This window comes from Erpetoichthys calabaricus, chromosome 4 (genome assembly GCF_900747795.2).
Source record: "Erpetoichthys calabaricus chromosome 4, fErpCal1.3, whole genome shotgun sequence".
NCBI classification, from domain to species: Eukaryota; Metazoa; Chordata; class Cladistia; order Polypteriformes; family Polypteridae; genus Erpetoichthys; species Erpetoichthys calabaricus.
In genome coordinates, this window is record NC_041397.2 from 88,558,056 (window position 1) to 88,578,589 (window position 20,534).

General features: G+C 34.7%; 1 protein-coding gene across 9 annotated transcripts in view; it reads left to right on the plus strand.

Moving 5' to 3' along the window:
• Positions 1–4,544: 4,544 nt before the first annotated feature.
• The window catches only part of LOC114650151 (dachshund homolog 1-like), a 448,999-nt gene continuing 433,009 nt past the window's right edge, over positions 4,545–20,534 (plus strand). For 4 of the 9 annotated variants that reach the window (XM_051927161.1, XM_051927163.1, XM_028799623.2 and 1 more), the window contains exon 1: positions 4,546–5,340. In XM_051927161.1, the coding sequence (XP_051783121.1) occupies positions 4,793–5,340 (548 nt within the window). In that variant the 5' untranslated portion in view covers positions 4,546–4,792. Of the gene's footprint in view, positions 5,341–20,534 lie in introns of all 9 variants that reach the window. The other 5 variants (XM_051927164.1, XM_051927167.1, XM_051927166.1 and 2 more) reach the window with 3 other exon arrangements.

The following is a 20,534-nucleotide window of genomic DNA, read 5'->3' on the forward strand; positions in this document are numbered from 1 at the left end:
GCTATAGTAAGAATATTTTGGTAATCGAACAAGGAAACAAAATCCCGACCCATTAATCAATAAGTTTCCAAATCGACGGATTGTATTAACAAACATTACGACATAAATAATCAATTTCCCCAACCAGTTGTCGACCAATGCATGAGTGGAAATATGGTGCCTTACAATAAAAGCGTGAACACACTGACTTATGGGTTTTAAGTTAATTTTCATGCAGATTTTGAAATCTTTTTGCCCATTTTTTTTTCTCCAAAAGCTTACAGTTTGTTTCTTCTTTGCTTTAACAAAATATCAATAAGTTTTTGAACACTATAAATGAAAACGTGTATCAGAATACCGTGCTTTTTTTGAAAAGATTCGGACTGGTAAATAGTGGACACAAATTACAAAGTGAATGTCAGTGCTTTGAACTGCCGCTTGTGCTAAGAATGGTGTTTAATATACCAACCTTAATGAAATTCAGATCATTTCTCACAAGTTGTCACTTAAAACTTATTTGATGAATCTTTCGCAAATGGCGATAATTAAAATTTCTTTTTTGTTTTCTGCCTAAGGTCAGACTTGCCTGAATACAAGGAAACTGAAAAATATTCAATATATACACAAACAAAAACATTAACAGATGACTGAAGTTGCACTAAAAAATGAAAGAGCTTACCGAACTGCTTGCTTATGTGTGGTCGATGCACACTCTAAACTTCAATGTGTTCATTTGAGTCCACATCACTGATTTATCATGCAACTGAATTTAACTGAAAGAAAGAAAGAAAGAAAGAAAGAAAGAAAGAAAGAAAGAAAGAAAGAAAGAAAGAAAGAAAGAAACTGTAAAATTAACAGTAAAAACAATCTTTTAAACATTTACATTCGCATATAGCAGTCTGCGTTGCTGATACGTCTAACTGAACGACTATTAAAAAAAGACAGCAGCAAAGTTAACGCGAATGTCATGCGAGTTTTCGGTACTTTCATTAATAGTATACGTTCAAAATGTAAGCGAATCTAGTTACTGGGAGGTGTCATTTTATGACCCTGATTCAAAACCACATCCCTTTATAATCGAGTATTAACATAATGTGTTGCCAATGCCTGTATTATATTCAAATACGGCTTCTTAAATTATGCTTTCTTCATTCGCCTCTATGCTTGTTATAAAAACCTCCTCTCTGCCGCTATATTTATTGTAGCTTTATTTTTCTTTTAAATCATAAATTAAATAATTTCTATTCTATTGTATTACAGAAAACTTTAACATCAGTCTCTTATTTCCCATTGTGAAATGTTAACATACAATATTCACAAAGTACTATCATTAAATCAAAATCCTGCAGAATAAAAGCATGTTTTATATTTTACATTGCATAACCTTGTCGTTAACCCTAAAAATTGCGCCTAACCGATTCCTGCTGTTGACAAGATTAAATACTTCTGATCTAATTCTCAGTTGCGCCACCCTCTGTCCCCATACTCACCTATCATACTGTATATCATTATTTGACGCCGAAGTGACATAAGCGTGCCGGAATGCGGGTCCTGAGTGTTGCAATTTTTCCTTAAAGTTTTGGATCTTCGTTCAACATCACTTCTGTACTTATGCAGTTGCTAATAAATAGACAGGATGCCATCCATTAAATAGGCACTTAAAATTATTTGAGCGCTACCATCAATAAAGCATACAAACATACAAAGAAAATTAGGTACTTGTTGGATATCAGAACGGTATACAATAAGTAATAATAATAATATCGATGACAGTTTCTGTGAAGGATTGCCTTGCGAGTGAAAAGATTATCTCATTAAAAAAGAAAAAAGTTTGCAAATAGCCCTATGCTGTTAGATTTGTGTGACTCCCAAATAGTGAACATGAACCTCAAACACCGTCTTTTTACACTGGCAACCTATGTATTGTTATTAACGGGTGAAGTTATTTAAACGGGCGACCACGCAAGCGAACGTGTGGTGATTGATATGGATTTAATGTGTTGTCTAGGGTTAAGGAAAATAAAGTGAATATGGGGTACGTTCACGTTGAATCGCACTTAAGAAATATTTGGGACGAGCAAATAAGAACACACTGTCCATATTTAACCTGTTTGGCATGCTTCATCCTACCACTAGCGGAATGCCTGCTGTGATTCGTATTAAGGTCACTTAAATAACTGTTAGCATTAGTTTTAAGCGCTTTGAGCATGGAAAATGTGCTATATAAATAAAACGTACTATTAGTTTTGCACATTAACGCATATAATGTGAACTATTTGGGTCTGCTGGCGCTACTGATGAGTAAATCACGTGCGTCTGGCGGTTACATCAAGGCACTGAAGTGCGCTGCTTGAGGCGCTGGCAGCCTGTACAGTTATCCAACTCCTCGCCCCAAGCAACACTTTTAGGTACCGTTTCTGTTTCACCAGGAGAACCGCAGTCGCTGAGTGGAAGTAAATAAACTTTCATACGACCACGAAAATGTCTCTGCGAATAGAACTGAAAGTGATGTAGGCATGTTGGCGTACCACACTTTCTTAAATGTTTGACTGAGGGGGCTTCTTAATCAAATAAAAATAATACAAATGTATGAGTTGCTTATACTCGATGAATCCAAGTGGATTCACCGAATATTGTATGAATGTCATGCATTCACTAAAGACTACTGATAAAATCCATATATGTGGTTACATTTAAGAAAAATAAATATTGTGATTTATTTTCCTAACATTGTAAGAAATGTCAAACAGGCGGTAATTACGTTAATGATATCAGGAATCAAATCTTCTTATGATCCGCATTTAAGTAAAGGTTAGCTATATAAAGGGCAAATGGATTGTATGCCTATGAATTGTAAACAGCCATTGATTTTTACACTATAAGCTACATCGCTGTCTGAATGACAATTCGCAAATGTCATTCACTTTTATCTCCCTGCAAATCTAACACCCGAGTGGCGTATTTATAAGTTGCACTGGCGCCTAAAGTCGAAAAGTTATAATTAGCATTTTAAAGCAACATGAATAGTAGCACACATCTTTGTAAAATGTTGACGAAGTTTTATCATTGCATAACATTTCACTGACTGTGTAACTGGGCAGACGCTAAACAAATGAATGTTTTCTTCGTTTAGCTTACATAACGGCTGTTCTTATAGTTTCCGTTACGCTCGGTCTTTATAGATGAGAAGCAGTGTCAAGGAACTTTTCCTCCAAAGGAAAATGGAAGTCAAGTCTACAGTACTTTAAATGTAATCGCATTTACTATGGCGTTTTAGACAAATGATATAAACCTTAGAAAATATATGATTATTTTGTCAAGCATGCCATCATGCTAATGTTTACTTGGCTAAAGCGTACTTTAAAAAGAAATATAACAATAAAATAAAGATACAAAATGGATACATGCAGTGTGAACACTTTTCCTAACGGCAATTAAAATCAAGAGCATTTTTAGGTTGCCAGAAAAAAGTGGAGAAAAAAAAAACAGTTTACTCTTCTAGTATCACATTTCATAGCTTCGAGCTAGCGAAAATCTATTAGGGTCAAGTACAGGTATAACTGCTCAGCTTAATGTAGCTAGCATTGTCTAATGAGAATCCATTCATTATAACCATTTCCATTATTATTATTTCAATTAACGTTCCCTGGTGTATTTCAAATAAAGTAAAAATTAGGTAATGCGGTTTGCGCATCGGAAACTTTCAAAAGGTATACTAGATGCATCCCTTGTTAAGTTGTAACCGCCCTGGATTTGGGTTAACATTTGTACACTTTTTTTATATCGCTGTGGATTGTTCATTTTTCACAAATCATGGAGTAAGAGACACACTTAGCCAGCATGAATTTTGGAGAAAATGTTAACACAAATCGGAGATCACTACAAAACGTTAAGAAACAGGTGCCTTGGAAAAGGGGGTGAGAGTGCGGTGGTGGTTTAAAAGATAATAACATAACGCGTTTGTTCTCTAATAAAAATAACAAAACGATTAATTTTAGCGGAAGGGAGCGTGTCCCGCGCGATTCCGTGGCAAATAAATAGAAACAAAACTAAATGCTTATTAAGTATTAGTCCTACAGCTACGTCTTCAGGTCCTATTTACAAAGGATTCATTTTAGAAGTTTTCCGCCGACCCATAGCGCATCTTATGAAGTATTACATCCAATGGAAGGGGGTAGTAGTGAACAAAACGAGCAAATCAGGGGAATCGGAGTGATAAGAAAGAAAGAAAGAAAGAAAGAAAGAAAGAAAGAAAGAAAGAAAGAAAGAACAGCGCTCACAGAACACCACCCACTCCGCGCGCCCCAAACCGGCGCTTTCTGTTTAAAAGTGACCCGAACATTCAGCCGACTTCTCCCTTGTTCGCTGGGTTTATTGTGTATGCGCCCCTCTTCCCCTTCTTTTATCGTATCGAGGGGTACGCTTCACCCACCCCCTTCTCAGTACCCTTGTGCATTGTGCGCCCTGCTGCTTGATAGCAGGCTGTTCGCTATCTCAAGTTGCGGCGGCTCCTCCTCCCGCTGTACCTTGTGACAACAACAACTCGTCCACAGAGCAAAGCTGCACTTTTCAGCTCATTTTCTCCCTGTCATTCTCCCTCAAATCTTTGATCAATGTACTACTGTAGAGAGCGGAGATCCTGCAAAAGAACCCATCATTTTAATCTTCTCCTTTAGCTCGTGTGTAAAAACAAGCAGAAGAGAACTCATCCTTCTGGATTTGTTTGTTTTTATTTGGTGTTTTTCCCCTTTTTGTTTCGGGGACACTTTTGTATACTGGCTGTATACCTTGAACTTAAATCCCATAGGTGACCATGGCCGTCCCGGCTGCTTTGTTACCCCCGACACCGCTGGTCCCTCAGCCTCCGATCTCCACTTCTACCGTCACCGCTACCTCCTCCTGTTCTCCTTCGGCGACCTCCTCTCCCTCTCCAGCGGGCGCCCCTACAGCGCAGACCCCGTACCGCTCCGAGGCGATGACGACCTGCAGCCCAGGCGTGTCCGCCGCCAGCCTGCCGGGTAAACCTGTCTACTCGACACCTTCCCCCGTTGAGAACACCCCGCAGAATAACGAGTGCAAGATGGTGGATCTGAGGGGGGCTAAGGTGGCTTCATTCACGGTGGACGGACAGGAGCTGATCTGCCTGCCGCAGGCTTTCGACCTGTTTCTGAAACACTTGGTTGGGGGTTTGCACACAGTTTACACTAAACTGAAGCGACTGGAGATCACACCCGTAGTGTGCAATGTGGAGCAGGTCCGCATCCTCAGGGGACTCGGGGCCATCCAGCCAGGGGTGAACCGCTGCAAACTCATCTCTAGGAAGGACTTCGAGACCCTGTACAACGACTGCACCAACGCCAGGTAAGGGGATATCAAAATGCCATTGGAAGCATGCAGTACTGTGTAAGACTTTCGTTTCCAGTTATCCTGGCACGAGTCGCGTGCTGACAGCTAAATCGCCAAAAAAAAGTTGCAAAAAAAGTAGATGTGCTCGTGGACCGGCGCCCGCGGGCGGACTCGCCTGCGCGTTTGTGGGCTGAGCGCCACCGCAGCGCGGTGCTTATGAGTCGCTACGAACGCTCAGTGCAAAAACGGGGCGATACCAACAAACAAATAATAAAATAATAATAAAAAGTTCGAGAAAGTTGCAGCACGCAGAAAAAGCCAATGGAAACTATGTAAGGAATCGCAACAGAGGAAATTAAATATTTAAAGCATAATTACATTGAAACAATATTTGGATTAATGGTTGCTGAGCAGCTGGCTGCCTTCTAATTAAGCTATCCCCTGTCGACTTTGGGCGAAGAGCATTTGTGTTTCGCCGATATAGTCTGACTTCAGTTGGAAGAAAAAGAGAGTTGTTTATTTGTGAAGTCTTTGTTAAACGAATGGGAAAAGCACAACGTTCTCGAATCACCCGTGCGCCTCCGCTGCGGGTCGTGAGAATTCAGCGATGGTTAGGGGACTGAATGATACGTGACAGAGGGGGGCCGCTTCGGGTACTTGAGGGCAGCTGACGGCGACACTGGAACCGTAATGCACTCCACGTCGTTTGATGGCGTGCGTTTACAGTACATAGCGGCTGATGGTGTGTGACGCTGCGTACTCTGTGTGTGTGTGTGTGCACAAGTTAGTAGAATAAATGATACGGGCATATTGAGTTAAACGTTAAATGACATCGGAGACGCAAAGAAAAGCATAATGAGAATGTATGACGGTTTTTTTTTACAAAGTAAAACAAAAAGTCCTGTGTGCTTTAGAGAAAAGTTGGCGTGGGGTCCCCTGGGGCCTTTGCATTGGTACCCACCTAACATCCTCAAAGTATCTTAAACCTGGCCGGCCGTTCACTGCCGGGTTTATGATGTAAAAAACACTCCGAAATTCGTTATTTCACATTTTGTGTGTGCACGTGTTCGTAAATAGGGTTGTGGGAGTGGTGACTGGGTTGTAGAATGCTATCTATCTATCTATCTATCTATCTATCTATCTATCTATCTATCTATCTATCTATCTATCTATCTATCCATCTATCCGTCACACCACATATATCTGTCAATGAAGTTTGACTTTCTTTTTTGCTGGCGGTTCCAACGTACAGACATAAAGCACATGCACAAAAATGCACACACACGCACACACACACACACATATATATATTATATATATATATATATATATATATATATATATATATATATATCTGCGGTGGGTTGGCACCCTGCCTGGGATTGGTTCCTGCCTTGTGCCCTGTGTTGGCTGGGATTGGCTCCAGCAGACCCCCGTGACCCTGTGTTCGGATTCAGCGGGTTGGAAAATGGATGGATGGATATATATATATATATATATATATATATATATATATATATATATATATATACAGTCATTTTATTTATGGGTACCAATGTGTAATCACTTATACATTTAATCAGCAGATAATAGCAATGAAAAATGCTTTAGTAAACAACTGAGAGAGCTCTCAAATAGCACAGAAGTGAATGTGTTCCTCATTTTTTACTCGACAATGTGTTTCATTAGTAAGACACCTGTTGTTAGAAATAAGGACCAAATAGTAGACAAGTTTAATCCTAGTAAGAAAAACTGTACTGATGTCATCTAACCAAAGCTGTACTGAGTTATACATTACTGTTAGATTATATAACACATGTTTTTGAGGTTTTTGGGTAGTGTACTCTTAGAAATAATTAGTTTGAACTTAGAGATAAGTGCCCTCTCAGAAAAGTAACTGCTGTTTCTAAACAAGTGCCCTTAAAAAGGTGAAATATTTGAGATCTGTGTGTTACCAAAAAGAGGTATGTGAACAGCTTCAGGAAAGGTTAAATACTTATTTTGAAGAATCAAGGTTTTGGTGTTACTACATATTTTGTAATACCAGTTCTCTAAATTTAGAAAGTAATTTAAGTTTATAGGCATGTTTGTTTAATTAATTCTGAAGGCATTTGATTAAAGTGCATGCAATTTATTTACAGTTTTCTTTTTATAAGTAAAAACTATGTTTTATTTTGCATAAAAATGCTTTGCAAAAAAAAACCAAGTTTATTTAAATTAGAACTCAAATATTAGTCCTCATGTATTATTGAGCATTTAAAAAAACAGCACCCTTTGAAAAACAAAGCACATTTGTGTCCAAAAGCTTATGAAAGGTCAAACTCTTGTTACAGTTAACTAGAAAGTACTTTTCTACTAATTATTCTGGAAGGAACCTTGTCTAAGAACAATATAAGTGGTATTAATGGTGGTGGTGGTGGTGGGGGGGGGTAAGTAATTTTCCAGTGAACCACAATAATGTGCCTTGATTGCTCAAGCATATATATTTACCTGCTTGTAATGTATAACCTTGAGGGCTTTTTTCCCTATCATTTTGATTTTGTTGTGGTTTTCCATCCATTGTAACGGTAGACTTTGTTTCACAGTTATTTTGGTTTTCATTTTCTTTTGACTTTTCCCATGTTTTTTTTGTATTGGTGATTAGGATTATTAGGTTCACTCTGTCATGCTGGTTCCTTCAAACAGAAAGCAGAATAAAGAGTTACTAAGTCAAAGATGTGAATTTCACTTCAGCTAGTATAAAAAACATTTAACATAGATTATGTGCAAACATAATAATAACAATAATAATAATAATAATAATGCATTTTTGTTATTTGGCAATCAAACTTTTATTTATTTTTTAATATAATTGCTTTTCAAAACAATTGTGGTACCTTGTACATTTGTTTATGTATTGCACAGTGACTCTTCAGTGGTCGCTAAGCTACAAGACTTGAGCGAGTCAATGCTTATTAAAAAGCGGCCCTTTTTCAGTTGGGTCATCATTTTGTCCTAAATTTATTCTAATTTATTTTGTTTGTGGTAAGGTAATAATAGTAAGACTGGAGCATTCACAAAACTAAATCACTTGTATAATCTCAGAATATTGGGTGGGTTCAAAGTAAATGCAGTTGTTTATTGAAAATGAGGATGAAACCTGGTTGAATATACTTCCTGTGTTGGTGATTCATTATCAGTGACATGTGTTTAGGAGGTTTAACGTGGTTGACACATGTGTAATTTCTACATGGAGTGATTTCTGTTTACCAGTTTTTTAAACAAGCTGTCCTGGTGTAGATAACTTTTTTAATAGTAAAGAAGTATTACCACTTGAATTGGCCTTTTTTACCGCATGGGTTACTTTAGTTAATGATCTTTCAAAGAGAAAATAAATAATATGAGCTTGAAGTATTTGGCATGTGACTAAAAGTGCATTACTGTGGTAAGAACATCAGAAGATGTAAATGAAATTGATTGATTCACATCTAGTTGATGAGCATTGAAATTCCCAAAAAAGCAAAAGAATGTAAGATAAATATTTTTCCTTTTGACAGTGCTCAGTAATATAGAAACAAATAAATGTGACTATTAAGGAAAATTATGAAAAAGGAAAAACCATGTAAAAATTAAAAAAACCTTATCCTCACATGTGGTGTGAAGAATTATGCACTCGTGTATAATGTTGAATGAAAGTGTAGATGCTTCTGTAAAGAAAAATACACATATAAACACCTGTTTAAATCTTTTGCAGTAGAATATGACTGCATATTCATTTCAGAATATTTATGACTTTACATAATGAAAAGACCATCTAATTATGACTGTGCATACTGTATAGATAATAACCCACAACATTGATAAGTGGAGATGAAATAATGTACTAATTCTAAGTATTAATAGCTTCTCAAAGATTAAGCATAATTTATAATTTGCACTTTTTTCCAAATACTATACAGATGATTTTTGAGTCAATCAATTAATTTTCTTTATATTATTTAATGTAATTCATGTTCTAAAGCACGATTAGCACATATAGGTAGTATGGAACAGCCATGAGATGATTACTGAGATGAATTATATTTTGTCTCTGTCACATTATACTGTTTAGGTTTTATTTTTTAAAATATGTTTCCCATTAAAAGCAGAAGAACTGATAAGCTTGGTGCAGAAATCATCAAACTGTCACTTTGCTCTGTGAGTGAGTCAACATGCATAGATATCTGATGACCGTTTGCATTTGTATAAAGAATCTGAATATCTGCAGTTGAAATATGGAAAGTCTTGCCCTCACTGAAAAGGATTCAACAGACTCAAAGCTCTTAGATAGTGCTATTTGTAAAGAATTTGAATAGGTGCTTGTATTGCCTGATTATCCTTGCTGTATCAAGTCATATGTGCCGGCTATTATTTTGACAGTCAATCCTCATGTCTGTGTATTTTCATGTTTATTGAAAGCCATTTGTTATAATAATAGTGAACCTTTAAGACAACATCCTATCCTTTTTTCAATAAATAGCCCCACATATGCTTTTAGTTGCAAATGATATTGCAAGTGAACTGTAGTTAGGTAGTGTGTCATATTTTTGTGTAAATGATATAAGTTGAAAATCATTTCCTTGGGTAATTTTCACACAGGTTGCCTTTTATTGAAAGAAAAAATATAGAACCGTGCCCCACAAATTACATTTACCTGTGAGGCAAAGGTAACAGATACTTGTCGAAACATTATTTTGAAAACTAGACAAGTTATAATGACTGTGTCAGTCTATAGACTATAAATATACATATATAGAAACATGTAGAATGCATAATGAACAAAGCTCTGTGCTAAAATGTTAGGCACCTTTTTATCCACATTTTGCTAAAATTTAAAAAATAATTCTTAATGGTGAAATGTGAAATGTTAAAGAAGATTTGGTGATTTAAATTTAGATTGTGTAAGAGACCGTAAGTAAATTTCTGCCAAAAAGTGTAATGCTGGAAAAAACATGTTATCCTTTCAGTAGTTCTGATTGGTAAGTATTTAGCTAAACATTGGTGTTTACATGCACTCTCATAAATATTTTGTCATTTAAAGAGTTTTTCTTTCTCTTGCATGGTCACACATTAGTAGATGTGTAGATGTTCAGGTGGTAAAATATATGAAGGTGTACATTATATATGTGCTGTATACTAATGGGTTCATTTTTCTAGCTTATCAATATTTAAGGGACAATCTAAAATCTTTTGCTGCATGGAAATTGTTGCAAGTTCAGTTTCAGACATCTCTGTGCTAGATGAAGACAGCTTGTAAGTTTCAAGACTTAAATAAGGCAGTCTTGTGATGGGGTTAAAGGGTTAATGCAGCACTACATGTTAGTTTAATGACAGTGAAGTGCTTGGCTATTACTGCAGCACACAGAGAGGCGTAATTGTCTTTGAAAGCACCTGGTTGTGGTTGTGTTAGATTGAAATCAATCACTTTCACAATCGCTTCTGCCTATCTGTATACCCATTGCGTCATCCTGAAAATGCAAGCATCAACAAAACCAAAGACAAAATTATTTTCTTCTGAAATGTTTTTGTTTAAGTGTTATTTCTTGGATGTGAAATGGAATTCAGTGTTTTGGATGTAAGAACAAGTAGATAAATATAATTGATATGTAAAATGGTGATTACGTAATATACAGTACATACACCAGCATACAAATACACACTTTATGGCACCTCTCTTTTAAACATCTTAATCAAATGCCATTATTAATATCGTGATTTTACTGTTCATGTTTGTCATGTTGCGATCTATTAAATAAGATTGCATCTGTGTATAATCTTTGCAGTTTTAGAGATTTTTACATTTGCCTTTATTAGAAATGGAAGAATGTAATAACTCTTAATCTTTTAATCATTCGGAGTGCTTTGAAGAGGTATTGTATAGTATTATGTTGGCCTCAAAAAGTGTACTTTCCTTTTAAGCTTCTAAACTTTTCTCCTTTTAATTTTATTTGATATACAATGAAATATAAAGGAACTACTTCATCATAACTTTGAAAGAAAGTTGCCAAAACACTGGAGAGTGATACAGTAATATCATTGTAGTCTCACTGGAGTTTTTGTCAAGTTCACTTTATTACTGCAGTGGTAAAGCAAGGTTATGACTGGATTGCTTTATCTTATAAGACAGACTGTTTGTAATCGGGCCTATTTATACATCTGAGGAATGGTTTTATTAATGACCTTTTTTTGATCACACACATATTGCTTTATAAATTTACAGCTTCCTTGCAAATTTAAAAAAAGTTTTACTTAACTTCTACACCCAAATATATGAAGTTATTTTTAATGAGAAAAAAATTAAAAATAATTAGAATGTTAAAATTAAAAAAAAAAAAAAATCATAGAAACAGATTTTTGATAATTGTTACAATTTAAGTGGTATTATTTATGTCTACTCACATTAAGTTTAGGCATGTACTGTTAGAATATTTTGAAAAAAGTTTTTAGAATCTTCTATTAAAACTCAAAGATGAAACAAAAAAGAACACTTTCTAAATATTTACAACATTGCTTTGCAAGGTGCTTTCTAGCTGTTAAGTACTGGTTACTTGTAATTATTGTTTATTTTTATTTTTAGCTTCAGCTGTACTCTGAGGAAGTATTTATTTAATATAGCATCTAACTGCGTTTTCAGGTACTCATGGGAAATATCTGGAGCAGATTCAAATCTATCCCAGTCAAAATGGGTGCTAAGATACCGGTCACCCAGCAACCACATCCAAGAGGGAATCAGGGTGATAATAACTTCAAAAAAAGGAGTGACAGATGCCTGATTAGGATGAAAGCAAAAAAAAACGCATGAAAAATGAGTCTTGTTAAAATCAAAAATTCATTCAAGCTCCTTCACGCAAATTAAATGAACATTCTACATTTGCATCTCATAATTTATAGTATTTCTGTTGATTGGGGAAAAAGAAGATTCATTTGAAACCATAAATGTGATTTTTACACTAATTAACATTCAAAGCAGTAACGTTTTGGAACGGGATTAGCCACCTGGGTGCTGCGGCACACTATGTATCACATATGCCACTAAATTTTTCTGACGATTAAAACAACGAAAAAGATTTGGAATTCTTAGTGCCATTTATATTTTACACAAACTTCATTTGACTGTAATATTTTGTAAATCATAGGAAACATTTACAGTGTGTTGTAATGTCTAACAATAAATTAAAGGTTACAGTGCCTTGCCCTATGTAGAATTTGGCTCCTGCTAATTAAACCCTTTGTTGTGTAACATTGAAATCTGGAAGTAATTTGCACTCCACCTTTGCCGGCAAATCCTGTTAAACTGTAACAACAGATTATTAAGATAAACGTATCTACTCTACCTGCCCACTTCTTGTACCTACCCCCATATATATATATAAAATGTACATATTATTTTGTGTTTGTAATAATTCAGTAGCGATGGAAGAATGATCATTATGTACCTAGTGTGAGGATTAGCCTAAATTAGGATTATGTTTTTCATTGGGGTGATTCTCTTAGTCAAGTAAAACTACTTTCTTCTAAACCTGTCATTTTATAGGTTTTGTCTTTTTCTTTTCAGAAAAAAGATATGTTTTTGAATATATAAAAATGATCTATTTTTATACTATAAAGATTGCGTAATTTAACATATTCAATAAATAAAAGTAAATATCTTTTGCCAGTATTGTAAAAAATGATGCAGTGAGTAATGCAGGTATGTGGAATCAAGTGCTAATAGTTTAGGTCACACTTTAGATAAAACCTCTTCACACTGAAGCATATTTAGAGAATATGTTAAAGGCATTCTGTCTGCTCCCAGGACGTTAAATGTTAGTGACAGAAGTTAGAGGGAGCAGATGAGATTTCCTGATTGAGCAAAGTCTCTGAGTCTTAGCTTAGCTCTGTCTAATATGGTCACGTAGAGAAATTGATTTTCTTCAGAAATTAATTAATTTTTCATATCGCCCAAAGCTGCAGTTAAAAAGAGTGCACACTTGCCTGTTTTTTTTTTCAGAAATATTGCCTAATCATATTAATACTATTGCCCCAAGGATGAAAAGATAATTGTACAAATGCATTTGGAAATATGTATCACTGAGTATTTATGATTAAATTATGCAAATGACCCAGCTCCAATCCTTGGCAGCCCCAGATTGTCTAATTAGGATTGATATGCCGAATAGATGTTCTAGAATCTGAATACAAGCATGTCCAAAGAGCAGAAAATTGAAAATGACAAGGCTAGAATCCTTAAAAGTGTATTTTTTCCTTGTCAATTTTAGTGTGATAGCTGAACTAGATTTTTTTATACATTTTTGAATACTGTAAAAACAAAGGAGAAAAAAAGCAAGGAAAATGTTCCTTGATAAATTAGAAAACAAACAGTTAAAGCTGGGGGTTCGTGATAAACAAGAATATTAATTTTCCTTAGTGTAAACATGCCAGTAAGTAAGTTGTGGAATAAACTAAATTTGTAATTTGGACTAAATATTGCAGTTTTGTTTTGTGCATCTAATACCAGCACAGAAGTAAAATGGTATAAAACAGTGAGTTTTGATAAAGAACGAAATATTATAATGGGACTGCTATCTTTCAGGAACACAGTAGCACTCTTTGAAGGCTTTGCAATTTGTGTGCTAAGTTTCACTGTACTTTTAAGCAATCTATATTATTGAAAGCAAATTATTTGAAATGTTTTACTGTTTAGTTAGAGAGTAATTCATGATTTAAGAAATAATTACACCATAAATTTTAGTAGTGTGAAGATCTGTTGATCAGAATATATTTCTTGGAAATATTTTAAAGTAATGGCTTACATTTTATTTCAAATTAGGTTAATAATTGCAGTACGTTTCTTAAGTTGCATAGCTTGTTTAGAGCAAAAGTGATCAATTCTATAATGTTATTTCAGGTTTTCATGCAAAACAGGCTATAGCAGTATTTCACTTTTTCTATTCTTCAGGTCTACAAGATTCAGTTGCTTGTTTGTAGCGACGAAAAGGAAAGCTATGTAAACTTGGCTACTTTAGTCATTGTCAGGGTGGAAAGTCACTCCTACTACACCCTGCTGGATACTGCTCCCCATCTGTGGAATGATGGATTGTGGTGTTTAATACTTTTCAGCTTTTGTCTGCATGTCTTGCCGCAGACAGGCTCTACAGTGAACTATTTCAACAGTGATTAGAGAAGCGCTTCAAACCCCTTGAGTCAGAGGGTGGGGAAGATGACTGCATAACCTGATTGGAGATGTGGCTCTTATTGGAAGCACTGCTTACTCAGGGTAGTACCCCAGCTAACTGAAAAGGGTATTATCTATGAATTCTTTTCATGCACAATAGTTATAATAGTTCTGCGAGACAAAGCTGTTTTGTTGGGAATGAATGAAGACACTGGAAAAAAATAGCTGAAGGGTTGCAAAATATGTCAGTGGACTATGGGAAAAAGTATAGTATTCACACCTTTTATTATAAAATGTAGTAGTATATGATATATAGTTATTCACTACAAACGGAATAATTTATTGAAATAAGCAAAAACAAATACTTGCTAAGTGTCTACCTCATATCAGAGGTTGTTGGTCTATGTAGATAAGTTTTTGAATTTCTATTTCCATAAAGAGAGCAAGTGAGCTTTTAAATATTTCTGCATGATCTGATCTGTAGCCTGTATAATTACACAAAGCAAGCAAAAATCACTGGATACACAAAAATAAACCTTTTGAGAGAGTCAGTACTAAAAGTATACTTGAAATTACATTAGTCAATTAGAAAGCTGCATTGTGAAAGATACAAAGCAATGAGTTTATGTTTCAAGCACAGATTTCAATCATTATTAAAATATATTATAGGACTTTTGATTTCCATTGAAATAATAGTGTAGTGATATTTATCACATATGTGTTGCCCAGTTATATACATTTATATGCTTGTTTTTATACCTTTTAAAATTGTTAACCTTTTCTGCAGTTACTTTTTTTTAGGTTTTCTTTTTAAACACCATTTTATAATATTCAGGTTACATTTTTGCTCCCATTTTCTACATCACTAGTTGTTTCCAGTTTAATTTGGAAGAGTATCATCCAGTTATATATTAGCAGCTAATTCTTACCAACATTGTGGAAATTATTCAGGTCAATTCACTTGCAGAAATTGACTCCAAAAGAAAGCAAGTCTTACTTACCAGGTTGGATACAGCATCTACAGATGAATTAAAAATAGCACATTAAATTATTAGATATAAGCCTGGAGCCTTAAAACATATAGGAAGCATTTTCCCAAGTTGGTAACACATGCGGGCTGTTGAGGTTAAATGAATAATTAACATAATGTCAAAATTGTTCTTTACTTTTCTTTTTTTAGAAATTATTTTAGTTTATCAAAAACAGAATTTTTCAATTCATCATTGTTAAATATAATGCCTTTCACAGTGAGATCTGTCTTTATTTCGCATAGTGCCTTACATACTGAACCCTTTCAAAGATGAGTGGTAAATGACATATTCACAAAATTTAAAATGTTGATGTGATGAATAAGAGTGACATGAAAAACATGAGTACAGTATATTTCCAGTAAAGAGGAAGGTGATTTTAGTTGTTGTTATAATGAGTTAATAGTGCTTTATCCTTTAATGAGATAATACACATCTGATTCATAAAAAAAAAAATCTTTTCTCTGTTTCCTTCTTCTACTGGCTCCAACTACTTTTGGTTTTCTGTTCTTCCTTTTGCAAGACAAGAGGATTCAACAGCTTTTACCACTTGGCTGTCTGGACTCTGAACTCTGTGCTGCCCCGCTGCCCTCAGATCTATTCCTAGTAGCTTATGAATATGCAGTACATTTGTTACACTTGTTACTACTGTTGTTTATTTATTACTAGATGTTGATATTATTTATTTATTAATATCTATTTAAATTATTACTATCTATTCACTTTATTTATTTATTTATATACTATCTATTTATAGTATATTATAGTTCCTTACCTGTCTTGCTCTTGTCCTGTGTTTATTTATACAGTATGTTATACTGTGGTTGTGGAGAATTGTATGTTGTGCCACTGTATGCTGTGAAAGGATGAAGTAGGCATTTGCTCCTAGTTAGTGGTTAAGATGACAATAATGTTGTCCACTGCTGCTGTATAAGCTTTCTGATTATGATCAAAAATTTTGCAGACACTTTGATTCATTTGGTGAGCTGGATATCACACTGCAACTGAAAATTGCACTGTTGCTGAAAAATTTCTTATCTGTGAGTTTAAATATCATATAATTTAAAATTTTTGTAGAAGAATGTACATTTGATCTGTACATAATGCTTACTAATTAGGACAGGACAAATGTGTAAATTCAACCTCTATTGTGCTCTCTTTTTAATTGATACTAGGTTACAAATTGCTCTAAAGCATCACTACACTGTGTTGCTATGTTTTCTCATTTATTTAAATTATTTACATAAGCACATTTTGTGACTTCTAACTTACATGTACTATATATGTACAAAAGGAGCATATGGACTATTTTTTAATGTTGGCCAAGGTGATAGTTTTTTATTTTGTTACAGAAGAATTTCCAACAAAGTCATATTCATATATTTACTAATAGTAACCTATGGAATAATTCATTTAATATTAAGTAATCTTTATAACTACCATGCATTAATAATGATTTATAGTATATGGCTACCTTTCAAGACTTCATGTATTAATTTTCAAGTTAACTGGATTATTGTTCTTGTTAGCAAATGTGAGCAATTAGCTCACTCAGGGAATACCAAATAATTAATGAAAACGGTGGATGTTATCCTGTTGAAAGATACACTGAACATATTTTCCAAATTTGATTAACCTAACATTGACAAAAACCTTTAATCCTATTCAGGGTTGTACAATTTAAGAGAAAGGTCAGAAACAATTTTGATGGCATCAAGTACAGGGCAGCAACCAATCATAAATGGGAATCGAGCCTATTATATGGCCCTTTAATGCACAAACACTCACATGTAACAATTTAGAGTTGTCAGTTAACATAGCATGCAAGTATTTAGGATTTAAGAGAAAAACTGGAGTATGCAGAGAAAAATCCATCCGGTCATGGGGAAAACTGGCAAACTTGACACGGGCATCAAAATAGGTGTGCAATTTGAACCAATTACAGTGGACCCTTGAGATAGAAGTGGTAACTACTGTGCCACTCTAACAGCATGTGAGTAATCCAGTAAATGTACAGTTTGTTTATGATGTCAACAACAGTATATGAATTGCCATTCCTTGCTGATGAGTGGCAACAATTGATTTATTTTACCAATAAATTACATGGGTAATGATTTAGAGGATAATACGGTTAAATGAATGACTGATTTGCTTATGATTTGCTATTGTAGTTTTAAATCAGACCCAGTTTTTCACAAGGTTTTGTCCTTGCTTCACAAACAATCCCTAGACTGATGTTTACTTGATTATGTTGACCTTCTTTGCAAGTTGCTTTGGATAAAAGCATCTTCTAAGCAAGTACATGCAAATGTATCAATTTACACATGTGGATGCAATCAAATCAAATTTCACTTACACCCAAATTTAACAAATCTAAAATCAGTTCTTCTTTGAGAAGTCAATTAGAAGTAAAAACACTGAAAGTTCTGCCAATATCTACCATTTGAAAAATGACAATCATTTGCTTCAATCAGCCTTGATTATATATAGTGATCTGTGTATAGTTTTCTGTGAATATTATAATATAAAATGTAGATCTATAGTAGTAAATTGTATTTTTAGGAGCTTGCATATAACCAAGAAATGACCTTGTGGTTTGATATCCAGTTGTTTAATCACTAGTCCAGGCAAATTGTTGTGTAGTGGAGCTGCATCATAGAAAGGATTACCAGTATGTTGCTGGAGTAGAAGGTGTGTGGCAATTGGTAGCTAAAGACAGGGACTTGATATTTTCACCACCACAGGCTTAATTCCCATCCTTGCCACATTGTATGAGGTTGCAACAAATAACTCTGTTTGTGACAGACGGCATGTTTAAATGGTGAAAATCTTTTTAATATTTAGTGTTTATAGCTGCCTGTTTCATTCAATTCATGTTAAAGAAAAAAAAAAGTTGTAATAGGATCAGAAAGTATATTTTGGTGTACAGTTTACATTTGTATTCCATTTCTGTATAGTAGCCGATCCTGTGGTGTGCATCTATCTCCCACAGTTGGCCCCACAGTTCTGTCCTGAGTGTACATGTTCTCCCAGTTTCTGTCTGGATTTTCCTCTGGTTGCTTTAGTTTTCTTCCTATACCCTCAAACACATTAAGGATGGGTAAAATGGTGACTCTAAATTGCCCCAGTGTGAGTATATTTTTGTGAGTGGGTCCTTGGTGGACAAATTTCCTGCTTCGTACTTGGTGCTGTTGGGATAGACTGACCCACCATGACACTGAATTATATTAGGTGGGTTTGAGAATATTATGTTGTGTTAGTTTATTATGGACTAACATTTTACAAAGATACTTGTTTTTACATTAATATTTGGCAGTATTGATTAACATAACATTTTTTAATATTTCAAAGGAATTATATAACATAAAAACTGATTGTTTTTGAAACTGTTAGATGAAGTGCAATGCAGCAGTGTCATTATTTCTTGTTAATGAAGAGCATTCCTGGGTTTGTTATAGAACATACTAAGCTAATCTGACACTCAGTGGGTATCTTTGATGCCTCTGTTAGGGGAAAGTTGTAAAATATGTTAACACTATCATACAAGATTTGTATAAGCAGCTAGTTATGCATGTGAATAATCCCTGATGTCTTTGATTTGATGGGGTGGAGGGTTGCCTTCATGCTCTTATTTTATCTTTGGATAAAAATCACTATTTTAGCATGTTGATTACTGAACAAATACTTCTGAAGTTTAGCTAACTGCGTGGTTTGTTTTTTCAAACTGCAGCTCTCATTAAAATTTGCTGAACTTTAAAATATATGGATGTTATTTTTTTGTTTCATGCATTAGAACAGACAGCATCTGTAAAAAGAAAGAGAATAGCTACTACAGTATGCATTTAGTTATAAGGAGGTGCAAGTATTTCCTATACTTTAGGGACTACAGATTTATATTGAAAAGAAAAATAAATGAAAAGTAAAGTATCTGCCAAACAGTGAAAACACAACAAAAAAACCTGAGATTTGGATCATGTTCCCTAGTGCTTTACTCTTTGGTTTTGTGTACACTCCCTTTCTCATCTTGAAGCTATTCCCTAGTGAATTTCACTGGTGCAGTAAATAGGATGTGAAGTCTACATTCTGGAAAAAACACTGTACCAGTTTAAAGGGGGAAGTTCGCAGGCACTCCACGTCTCAGCCTATCACTTAGCAAAGTGATTTGTCTGTGACATCCTTAAACTTCACATGTGAATGGGCTTTTTCTCAAAAGAAGAGTGAATTAAGTCAAGCTGACATTGCATGCCAATATGCTTTGTTTCATTCCCAATGCAGTATTCATTTGTGACACAGAGAGATTTATTGCATGATTGACAATTATGAGAAGATGACCTAGTTTTCATTTTCTTAACTCAGAAAAAAGTGTTTTTTCATGGATAGCCATTGCTTCTCTTAACATTGTTCTGGAATTTTTTTAAGCAATTCCGTGTGTGGGTTAAATGTACTTGCCTGTGTATTTAATCTTTTAATTTTTAATTTGATCTATTATCTAAGGCCAATATAATGGAAAGTTAGCTGTTAGTGTACTAAAAAATGAAGTGTTGTCTACATTTTCTGTGGTGAGCATGTTATGATTAGCAGTACATACAAGCTAGTTATGGTGGTACTGTATTTCTTAAAAATCCTGTTCATTTGCTGATAGAGATAATACAGCTGTTGAAAGTGTTTGGGCTGAGGAATCGGACAGCTTGGACACTTCCAACCTTAAAACTGTTACATCATGTGGTTGTGTGTCTGCATTTTTGTACACTTGTTTGCACTAAGAAAGAAAAATTTTCTCGCGATTGATAAGAACATTCATGATTACACACAGTCACTTTAAGAAGTGAGTTGCATTTTTATGCAAGCCTTATTTCATCATTCATGCATTTTTGATATTACCTTTCTATTAACTTTTTTGATTCTGCTTAGTGAAGCTCATTACAGCTGGAAAGAACTTGCGCCCACTCTTGGGATTCCTAACTGAGTGGAACCACAAATGATTCAAGCAAGGTTTAGCTGAAAGTTAA